Genomic DNA, 12,117 nt, shown 5'->3' on the forward strand with positions numbered 1-12,117 from the left:
TTTCTTAACATGAGGGAAATTTTTCACATGCCAAAGGACCTTTTGTTCTTGTTTTCCTATGTGTTTGTGTATGGGTGTTGGTCTTCATCTTTTTTACTTCAAGTGGTTCTTTATATATTAAGAACCCTACCTGTTTGTCTGCATTCTCTATTTTATCATGTTCACCAAAAGAATGGTGATAGTAGGTGCTCAGAAGCAAAATTATCTCATTTTTAAGAAGAATAAATTGCTAATTTGGTGGATCCATGATCAGACAATGGCGCACGCGTGCACACACACACACACACACGCTGCACACAATAAACAACGAATCGGCATGCTACTGCTTTTCAAAAGAAGATCATGAAACATTGCAGCCTAACCAGAAGGCAGCCAACAGCACTGATTTCCCATCCCACCATCACCTAGGCCAGAAAAGAATTACAGCGAGGAAAGAAAGCTTTTTGCTAACAGAACCGAATTGCAGCAGGTAGCTGACTAACCATTGTGTCTCTAATGGAAGACATCGCTATAGTTACGGAGGAGAAAATCCATCCCTGGCAGAACGGTTATTTTCCAAAAAGGGTTCTTAGAATGGAGACAGGACTGAGCTAGTCAGCACAGATCAAAAGAGAGAAATTCGTAGATGAGACTATCAAAGGGGCAGAGGAATCAAAGCCGATTATCTCAGCAGTCAGTCAGGAAAGATCCATCCTCCCAGCCATCCTCTCCCTCCTCTCAGGCACAGGGCCTTCATTTATTGAAAGAACATCCATTATTTATGCTGGAAGAAATACTCTACCCCCTGCAGTGTATGAACTCCCTCATAACCTGCCCCTTTCCCTTCCTCCTCTGGCTTTAAAGCTCGCTCTCTCTCTCTCTCTCTCTCTCTCTGTGTCTCTGTCTCTGTGTCTCTCTCTGTCTCTGTCTCTTTCTCTCTCTGTCTCTGTCTCTCTCTGTCTCTGTCTGTCTCTCTCTGTCTCTGTCTGTCTCTGTCTGTCTCTCTCTGTCTCTGTCTCTGTCTCTCTCTCTCTCTCTCTCTCTCCCCTCCCGACTTAGTTACTCCCAGAGCTGAGCGTCCACTCCCATCCTCCATCATGACAATAAAGTAGCTTATCATTTCTGCTGTTTATGACCCCAAAGCTTTAGTGGTAACAATCTCTGGGGTTTTTGTCTTCTAAATTATTTCCACAATATATAAGTTCCCACACTTTGCTGGAGAATGTATATTTTTACATATTTCTACATTTGCATGACTATTTGCAATGTCTTTTTAAGTTTAAAATAAGTTTAACTAAAAGATACAGTAGACCATTCTTAACTGTTAAAGTAGACTTTAGGGGATAAGGTCCTCACGGGCGTGTCTTACAAATACTGCTGATTTCTATCTCTGCCCCTCCTCCCCCCCAAAAAACCCAGACAGTTTCACACCCTGTAGTTCCATGAAACAGAAGTTTTTAGTTACTCCATTAGCCTTAATCAAAAGTAATCCAGAAAGATAGTCGAAGTAATCAGTACCTGGAGTTTGCCATCGTGGCCAGACCCGAGCTTCTGACAGAGGACTTCAAAGAAATCAGCTACGCCCTCCTCAACCCAAAGCAGGGTCACCGATGTCTGCGTTTTGTTCACTGCGAAGAGTGATTTTGGAGGAGCTGGTTCTGAGGGAAGAGCAAAGTTTTAAAACACACACACACACACACCACACACACACACACACACACCACACCACACCACACCACACCATCTTTTAGTGATAACAGGGTGGGTGTCCCGAGAACTCACAGGCAGGTAGATAAGAGCCTGAGCTTTCACTCGGCTTTCGAATATGCCCACACACAAAGCCTGCCATCCACATCCGAAGGCAGAGTGGTTTGTGTCCTTCCCTGCTTGTGTTTTCAACTTCTCCTTTTGGACACTTCTGTTTTCTGCTTCAGCTCTGTAACCTGACTCTATTAATAGTTTCTGTGTCATCCATTCTGGAGTTAGCGTTGTCCTGACAACACATAACTTTTGAGTGAGACACAGAATTAGAAAAGAAGAAGAAGGAAGAAGGAGGAGGAGGAGGAGGAGGAGGAGGAGGAGGAGGAGGAGGAAAGGAAGAAGAAGAAAAGAAAAGAAGAGGAGGAGGAGGAGGAGAAGAAGAAGAAGAAGGAGGAGGAGGAGAAGAGGAAGGAAGGAAGAAAGAAAGAAAGAAAGAAAGAAAGAGAGAAAGAAAGAAAGAAGAAGAAAAAATGGGATGGGAAAGGGACTGTCTTTCTTCAAGATAATGAAGATTGGGCCTTAGCATCAATCTGGTTCTTTTTTTTTTTTTTATGATTCTTTTAAGTCAGAAGTTTGAATTCTTCGAAACTTCAGTGAAAATTAAGAGAGATAAAACTAACACACAACATGATGTTTTTTTGTAAAAGGATGATGGAGGGAAACCAGATGCTTAATAGCATGTTAGAGATAAAAGTTTTATCATAGACCCTTTATCTTGATCAATAAATTAATCCATTAGTCGAAGGCCCCACACCATGCTATCTGGATTGTTTTCTGTTCATTTCCAGTAATTGAGTCACCAGCTCAGTTGGCTTGGTCCTATGTTCTAGTAAGTTCTCTATAATCCCATCTCTCGTTTCTGAATTTCTTCTTCTCTCCTCATGCCCCTGTATTGTGGATGCTGTGTTCTGGGCTCTCTGTGGTGGATGCTGTGATCTTTCTTTCTAGATCATTCAGTATGGGTCCCGTTATCTGCTGGCAGAACCACTTGACGTTGGCTACCTGAACGTGCTGTATCTTCCCTGTCTAGACTGAACTGGCAGTGTGCACCTTCCTTTCAGAGAGCCGGATCTCTGCTGTGGATCTTCCATTCTTGTCACTGTCCATGAGGAAGTGACAAGTTTAGGTAAGAGAGTTAAAGGGGAGAGAGATGAGTCAGCTTTTGACCATGGAAAATCCCAGTAGATGCCAGAATCTCCTTTTCACTGGCAAGTGTCACCCACTCCTCCAGGCAGGGATCTGTCTCACTTCTGAAGAAAAGGGACCAATGAAACCTCAAGTGTTAGCAGTCACTAGCTCCACTCACATCTCTCACTGATGACAGGACTCTGAACTAGATCGAAGACCTGCGGCCATTGTGCCAGCTCAAAATCACATCTTTGAGAGCAAGTGTGACAGTTGGGGCAGGACTGACTAATGTTAAGCTCTACCTTTTCTCTTTCAAGAATACATACTCCAAGGCCATACATGGCCGTGTGCATGTGTGATCCTAGCCCTAGTGATGTAGAAGCAGAAATTTCCAGTTAAAGGGCAATCTCAGTTCTACAGTGAGTTTGAGGCTAGTCTAGATTATATGCAAATGTGTTTTAAAAACCAACCTAGCAAAAAACAAAAAGGAAGGTAGCGAGTGATTGGGAAAGACATCCGAAGTTGACCCCTGACATCTACACACCCACACTCACTCATACACATGTGCTTGTCCATCCGTATAAGTGTGCACTGACACAATACTATACACACAACCCTATGAAGTACCAATGCAGAATGTGGGCAGGATGGAAGGCAGCAATGCTAATTACCACTCGTTCTATATGGATCCTAGGAGGATCGAGCTGTTGCCTCTCTGTGGAGTGGAGATGACTTCTGAAGTCAAGGCGGGCACCTAACCCTTTGTGCTTCACCACTAAACTCTTTCTTTCTCTTGGTGGTCACAAAGGGAACAGTCAAGTGTAATACTTAGTCTTGGAGCAGAACTCAATGTCTTTATTGTTCCAAATTTGTGTTTCTTTGCTAATCAACCTCTCTCTTCCTCTCTCTCCTCTCTCTCTCTCTCTCTCTCTCTCTCTCTCTCTCTCTCTCTCTCTCTCTCTCTCCTTGTGGATCAGGGAGGAATGAGAGAGAGAGAGAGAGAGAGATTATTCCATCTTGCAAATCACTGATGTGCCTAGACTCCCCTTACACTCATGGCAATCTTCCTGCTTCAGCCTCTCAAATGTGGGGATTCAAGTCATGAGACACTATATCCCATGTACTGTGTCTTTTGATGTTGCTCAATGATATAACTATTCATTGAATAGTATTTATGCCTTCTTATTATATCCAAAAGAGTGGGTGTACTCCTCACTGGCCACTTTATTCTTTTAAACTTGATGAGTTTTACACATGTGACACTGGTAGTAATGCTGTAAATATCATCTCTATGTCTGATGAGGAAAAACCCTATTTTCAATCTTCAGTCTCAGTGTAGGGAATTTCTAGAATTTTCTTAATGTGTAAAAATGCAAGTTGAGGGTCTTTTCTATTATATTATAATAACATTTCTACAGCAGAACAAAGTATTTTCGTATAATAATATCAACTTTGCCAACAAAATATCTCCCGTAGAATTCTTTGGAAAGTTGGTTGGATGGTATTTTGCCAGAATAAACACGTGAAGGGACATTTAGCTGTAGTAGTTACAGGTGAACTGCTAAGGCAGACTTGTGAAGGAACTTTTAGCTGAAGCAGATACAGACCAAAGGATGTTCTGCTAAAGCAAACATGTGAAAGGGCACAAGATTCTTTGCTAACAGCATGCGTTTATTGGTCTGCCAGACGACACAGACAGGAGTTGCTCCAAAGAACCATTCTAAACAGGCCCACTTCCCCCATATCCTTTCTTTCCCACTACCTCTGGTGGGTAGTGGGCTAAAAGGGATGTTAGACTGTTTAAGAATGTGGGCATTCTTATTAAAAAATAAGGGTTGAAAAAAAATCAAAGTTCCATTCGTATCAGCATGTGGGGCCCTCAAGTAGAAGCAGCACGATGCTCATACTGAAGGGAGCAAACTCTGCAAGAGAAAGCGCTGTTTGAAGCTGAGGGTTGCGGGGAGAGACAGCCGATGTAAGAGGCAAAAAATTGTTCAGGATGAGTCGTGGCGGTAAGTGGTCAGGATGAGTGTGTCAGGACAAGTGTGTCAGGATAAGTGCATCATAAACGTTGGAAGAGAAAAGCTTAGCAACAGGAATCTGTCAGGTTCAGGTATATTTTAGACTTCATCCCACTGACCTAGGAAAAAAACTCTTTCCCTGAATTTAACTGGGAATTTGAATATTTAAGAAAGAATACCAAAGAATGGAAAAAGAAAACATTTAGCAACGGAAAATGTATTAAATTATGAATCAGAGGTTGAGGAGATAGACCAGTGGTTAAGAGCACCAGTCGCTCTTCAGAGGACCCAGGTTCAATTCCAGCACCCTCATGGAGGCTCACAACTGCCTGCGACTTCAGTATCAAGGGATCTGGCAGTTTATTTTGTCCTCTGCAGGCACCAGACATGCGTGTGGGGCAGACAGGCATTCAAGCAAAACACGGATAAGAGAAATATTTATTTACAATGGGGTGGGCTGGGGAGAATACTAATTTAATTCCTAACATACCAAATATGTCTTAAAAATTCCTGAGTTCACACTAATGTCTTTCAGAATTTCTCATTCACATCAAAGTTCTCATGGCTGAGACTAAGACTGTCAAGCTTATGCCCTAAAATCAAGTTCCCAAAAGGGGAAGAGAAAGCCACAGAGCGGGTGTGTGTGGTTCCTCCCATGACCGCCATAAAATTCCTTCAGTCAGTAAAACGTGAGAAACAAGCACATAAAAGGTATAGGGCGCGTGTGTGTGTGTGTGTGTGTGTGTGTGTGTGTGTGTGTGTGTGTGTGTGTGTGTGTGAGGGTGATCACGTTTCTGGGTTCTAGCTAGCTCACAGGGCAATCGCACGTGGTTAAGTGCCGATTCTCCTGAGAGTCAAGCTAGGAATTTTCTTCTTTGCCATATGTGGTCTGAATAAAGCAGAATTCACAAGGGTGGTTTACAAGGGTGGGGTTGGGCTTTCCCTTCCTTCATTGGCTGTTCTGTGGAATCTTTCTGGAATCTTCTCTCTGTTCCGTCTCTGGGTTCTGGAATGTGGGCCACACCCAGGGCTTCTCACTTCAGTCTCTAATTGGTACTTGGTGATCTAATTTAGACGACCCAGACCAGAATATCCCTATGATCCCCGCACACAGATCAACCTCTTTGCTGGACCCTTGAGCTTTCATTTTCTAGTTTTCAAGTCTTTTTAAGTTAGAAGAACAAAGGGCTCTTAACACACCCCTCCCCACTAACCCCTTCACCAATGATCCTGTCTGTTTCTGTGTCTCCCTCAGTTACATAAACATAAAACAGAGTTGCTCAAGAGCCAAGCTGGGGAGTTATTCTTAATTGCTTTTTCTTTCACTTCCTATATTTGTCCAAAAAGTAAGTTCTGGAGACTCAATCTCCAAAACACCTCTCTAATCCTGTCCAAATCTCTCCATCTCTATAACAGCCACCTCCTCTAGAGTCACCCTTATTTCTCAAGCAATCTGACTAAATCACAGTGGTCAGCTGTGTCTGGGATTCGGACAACTAAGCACTCATTGTTGGCCCAATTATGCTTTCTTCTTAATTCTGACATTTGTGTGTGTGCGCATGTGTGTATATATATATGTGTGTGTGTATGTATGTGTGCATGTGCATGTATACATGTGTATGTATGTGCATGAATACATGTGTGTATGTGTGCATGTGAGTATGTACATGTGTTTATGCATGTGTATGTATGTATGTGTGCATGTGCATGTGTACATCTGTGTATACACATGTATCTGTGTATATATATGTGTATGTGCATGTATACATGTGTATATGTGTGTGTGAGTGTGTATGTATGTGTATTGTAAGTATGGATATACATGTGTATGTGCTTGTTGTGCATGTGTATATGGATGTATATTGTATGTAAATATGTGTATATGTATATGTGTGTGTGTATGCATGTGTGTGTGTGTGTGTATACCTTGTGTGCCATGGCACTTGTGTGGCGGTTGGTCAACTTTGAGCAGTTGGTTCTTTCTTCCCATCATGTGTGTCCCAAGCATGTAACTCAGGACATCATGTTGGCAGTAAGCACTGAACTAGCTGGTTGGCCATCTCGTGGTGTTCTACTATGACACCAGAATAAACTTATCATGAATTGAATTTGCACATGCTTTTCTATTTCCTAATACTTAACAGTTTCCAAGGGATTAGGTAAGTTAATTGTTTACAGGTTGTCATAAGGAGTGATTTTGCGTGCAATGAAGGTGCAACATTAAAATTATCCAACATGTTATTTCTTCTTGTAGCATCAGCATCTCGGTAAGAATTTAGCTTTTACCACTGAACTAAGAATCTGAGGCTATGTTCAGACACGGTAGATACAGAGGAATGTATGTATTGGATAAAATGAAGAAAATGTTGTTTTCTTTTGTTGGGACCCTATTTTCTTTTTAAAAGAAAATAGTTTCTGTTTTTCTTTATTTGTTGGAGGAGGTGAGGAAACTATGAGGCAACAGCTTGCATGTGGAGGTAAAAGGACAATTGCCAGGAGTCCGTTCTCTCCTTCCATGATGTGGGTCCCAGGGATTAAATTCTGGGTCAGGCTGGCAGGGAGCACTTGTCTGCAGAGCGTCTCTCTGGTCCATTTTTTCTGGTTTCCTAAGCGTTTCTCAAAATATCTTGCTAAGAGCAACATGACTGCAGAGACCGTAAGCTTCTGGAGAGGCCTGTGTGAGCCTCTCGGCCCAGAGAGGCAGGTACGAGCACAAGGAATAAGAGAAAGGTCTTGAACCCCCCTTGAACATGGTCAAGCGCTTGTGAGGAATGAGCAAAGTCTGAACAGTGACGGTGGCAAACCGTGGGACCTCCTTGGAATGCGTGTTCTGTTACATTGCACCTCTTAACTCTGAAACACACACACTGACATCTCCGCTGTGAACCTTGGTATTGATGAGCTGTGCCTGCCTTCTGTGTCACTTAGCTCGTGACAGCGTGTCACTCTGTCACCCGGGCTAGGCTGGATTAACCCTGCCTTCAGCATGCTTTGCTTGTGAGCAGCTGCACTTACACCAATGACGCCCTAGAAGCCGACCACACAGCTCTCTGCTACCTCACTCTCCGTCAACTATGGTCAATGGTCGAGTGTCATTTCCCCAACTCCCTTTAGGTATCAGAAATGAAGTGTGCCTTTAACACACGGTAGATTGTTTCCATGCCTAACCACTGTAGTTGCACATACTAACTGGGCACAATGTCAGGCAAAATGGAAAGTGCTTTCAGTAGGTAACGGTCAAGGTGGGCTTACGAGCAGACCGTGTCATTATTTCTTTGTATTTAGAGCCTTAGAACTCCTTCCTCTACTTCATAATCAAATACAATAGGTTACTGGACCTACAGCCAACTTCCTATGCTATTCCCTTGCTCTGCGACATCCACCACGGTTAAGGTAAATTTCCCTTGTGTCTCACTAAACGCAAGCACTTCTAGGTTCCTATCACTCGCTCTGACTACAGTTTCATTCTGGGCTATATAGTCCTCTGTCTATGTTCACTGGAGTTATTCACGGTAAACTAATTAATCTTCACATTTATTCCTTTCCTTTTAAAGAAAAAAATTATTTTCTTGTGTGTGTGTGTGTGTGTGTGTGTGTGTGTGTGTTGTGACAGAGAGGGTGTGTGTCTGTGCAGGTGTGTGTGTAGGTGTCCACAGTGGCCAGAAGAGGTGACAGGTCCCTTGGAGGCTGGAGTTAGAGGTGTCTGTGAGCTGCCTGGTGTGGTGCACCGAGGTTTAAAACCTCTGAAAAAGCCATCAACACTCTGTACTAAGCCATTTCTCCAGACCCCCTTTCCTATGACTGACCTGTTATTTTCTTATTTCTTAAATCCCAGACTTAGTCATTTTTGCTCTGCAGAGGCATTAGTGCCATCCATCAGTGGACACAGCTGTGTCTGAATCCACCTGCAGGGGACCTAGATTATTACGTAACGAGTTGGTGTCATCTGTCTTTCCCCGTTATAAATTATTTTCCTTTCATGTCAATTTTGTCGGAATTACGAAATGGTACCAACTTCAATAAAGTCAAGGTATTTTATTCAACCTAAGTTAATAAGGAATAATATGTGCACGAAAGAGAATGCTGTCGGAGTGGGTGGATATGCCAAACTAGATAACCAGCCAGGTCTTCCACTTCTAAAGTTCCTAGGGCTCCTTGGTCCCTCCAATGCTGCTAAGAAGGACACAGGTCCATGTCACAGCCTGGTTTACGCTCCACTCATACAAACAAAAAACTCACACCAACCTGGTTGTGTTCTTTTCCTAGTGTGTCTATTTTGTACTTCTCAGAGAGAATTCCTTGTTCTTCTGGTTTGGGTGCACTGAGCTGGGGAGCCCCTGCTGAATAAGGGAGGCAAACCCGGCACAGCCTCTTCAGCCCTCACCTCTGCACGCTCCTTACCTAGCTTGACAAGGCGGAGCATGGAGGTGTTACTCCCCCTCTCAGTGCAGGCTGTGACAGACAGGTTGTAGATATCTCCTGGAGGCAGGCTAAGGATGGCCGTCATGACATTGCGTGTCACCTGCAAGACCATCAAAATTCACGATTTCAGTGCGGAATGTTGAGCCAGCACCTTGCCCTACACAGCAAGCACAGACACAGACTCCAGGGCTCTATCAGACAGCACGAACCCATGCGTTTGCACTGCAACCTACAGTTGACTAGTATTATATTGCTGGACCGGATTGTTTGAATGCAAGCTCCCTTAAAGTGCACCATACATATCAGCTTGGACAATTTCCGAACGTGTTAGCCCTTATATGTCATACCACATATTCACAATAGCTTCTAGAAAAGATACTTATTGTATAGTTCCAAGGAAACATAGACACGTTTGTACACACACGGTTGTTTACATGAAGAACTCTATTTGCTGTTTCCTATGTAGCTGGAGAGGATTAAGTGATCCAATTCTGAGCAAGAGATTGCAAGTAGAAACAAAACGGGGGCAGCGTCTAGGTTAGTTCCCATCTTGCATGTGCTGGCTCTCCATCACTGCTCTGTTTCTTCCTTCAGACTAGTGTGGGCACAATAGGATCGAAGCCTAAAGGAGCAAGCCACATAGAGGTGGAAGGGGGCAGCAGCAGAGGAGACCAGGACGTCTCTCGTCCTCTATTCTGTTCAACCCACTTTCTTTTTATCTGTGTTGCCTGCAGTAGCTTAAGCATGGTCCAAAAGCTTAATAAAGCAGAGAGAAGGCATCAATATCCTGAATGTGCTCAGATATCTGGGTCATGGGGATCACTGTGGAAATATTGATATGGATGAATGGTAGCTTGTTTGACAACGCTCAGCGTCGTGAAGGAAAAGCTCTTACACATCCTAGGGTGGTCGGTGACCTTAAACTCCCTCCCACGCCCCCACCTCTCCAGTACTACTAAATTCAGCTCTCAAATTACAACTTGAAATATAGGTGAATTCAGGCCCGACAATGATTTCAGTTCCCTGTCAAAGACTTGAAAAGCCGAGCTTAAGTAAGGGTTGTCAACAGCTCATGCAACCAACTGCTTGGGTGCCCAACGTCAGGACTCAACGGAACGTACGCTCTTTTTAATTTTCCTCCTCCCTTCTGCCACGACCATCCAGTGTAGCATTCTCGAATGGGACAGGTCAGTGGTGGCGTCCCCATAGGTCCAGCTGATGTACAGCAGGCTGTTGAAGTACTCCACAGACGTGATTTCTGGAGCAACGGGGGCTGTGAGGAAAGAGGTAGAGCCTAGAATAAAGGTTCGTGGCTGAAGGACTTCCCAGCCAAACATGAGAAATGTCACATCCTAAATGAAGCTGACTTAGAAAATTCAACGTCAAGCCCAGCAGTGGTGGCAGACGCCTTTCATCCCAGCGCTCAGGAGGCAGAGTGGATCTCTGCAAGGCCAAGGCCACCCTGGTGTACAGAGCAAGTTCCAAGACAGCCAGCGCTACACAGTGAAACCCTCTCGAAAAAAAAAACAAAAAAAGAGAAGAAAAGAAAATTCAACTTCATACCACATGACAATATCTCAGAAACGAAACTGGAAGTCAGCGGTGAAGGCTGGGCACTAGCTCTATGGGACCATCTTAGACACAAACAGCAGGACCCGTCCCCACCCGGGATATCAGGACCTCCTGTATAGGCTACAGTTTCAAGATGCCTAAAATGTTTGATCGTTCAGGAGCATTGGGTACATCACTCAGTGATAAAAGGCATTGGTAATTATCACAACAATATGGAGAAATCTGAGGCCCTGTACTATTAAATTCTTTACTGTGGCACACAAAAGGTACTTAGGAGACCAAAGAACAAAAGGGGAGATGGGGAGAAGCTCTGACGACTGTTATTTCTGGCATAGCACAGTGATTTCACTGATGAATCTAGCCGTGTGCTCTGCAGACAGGGGGGCTCCGAGTAAACGCAGCTGACGGAGGTAAGCAGTAAGGAGTGGACTTCTCAAGTCATGCCCAAGGCTTAAGTCTAGCATTGAGGCTATTTCTTTACTCCGTACTCTAACACTTTAAGATTAAATTTTAATTTAACTGAAAATGTAATACCTTGCTGAGGAGAAAATTTTATATAAACTTCATATCATATAAGCTCCGAGAGCATTTTTTAAAATTATTGTTTAAAGTGGTCTAAAACTTGAAAGACCTTAAGGAAAAAATATACAATTACATTTAAATCGCACGTGTAAAGTGCCTAGAAAGCAAACATCCAAGACATGGCATAAGTTCAACCAAAATCTTTAAAGTTGAATTTCTAGAAGTCATGAGAATCATTTCCTTTCAGAGGACACAAATAGGTGACAAGGATTTAGTAGACGATGATTTCAAGACCCACCAGCCACTTACAGCATGTGTAATGTGTGACAGCCACACAGCATCTCTGTGGAGCACACGTTTACATGCATGTGTAACGTGTAACAGCCACACAGAATCTCTGTGGAGCACATGTTTACATGCATATGTAACGTGTGACAACTGCACAGCATCTCTATGGAGCACATGTTTACATGCATGTGTAATGTGTAACAGCTGCACAGCATCTCTACATTGAGCACATATTTACATGTATGTGTAATGTGTAACAGCTGCACAGCATCTCTATGGAGCACATATTTACATACATGTGTAATGTGTAACAGCTGCACAGCATCTCTATATGGAGCACATGTTTACATAATGTGTAACAGCTGCACAGCATCTCTATATGGAGCACATGTTTACATGCATGTGTAATGTGTGACAGCTGCAT

At 43.4% G+C, this 12,117-nt stretch overlaps 1 protein-coding gene across 1 annotated transcript in view; it reads right to left on the bottom strand.

The window, feature by feature from the left end:
- Ptpro (protein tyrosine phosphatase receptor type O) overlaps positions 1 to 12,117 on the bottom strand; it is a 205,928-nt gene that overhangs the window by 50,076 nt on the left and 143,735 nt on the right. The window contains exons 11-13 of the mRNA XM_032905510.1: positions 10,433 to 10,584; positions 9,291 to 9,411; positions 1,498 to 1,637 (exon numbers count right to left, since the gene is read on the bottom strand). Coding sequence (XP_032761401.1) covers positions 1,498 to 1,637; positions 9,291 to 9,411; positions 10,433 to 10,584 — 413 coding nt within the window. The remainder of the gene's footprint in view (positions 1 to 1,497; positions 1,638 to 9,290; positions 9,412 to 10,432; positions 10,585 to 12,117) is intronic.

This window comes from Rattus rattus, chromosome 6 (genome assembly GCF_011064425.1).
Source record: "Rattus rattus isolate New Zealand chromosome 6, Rrattus_CSIRO_v1, whole genome shotgun sequence".
NCBI lineage: Eukaryota > Metazoa > Chordata > Mammalia > Rodentia > Muridae > Rattus > Rattus rattus.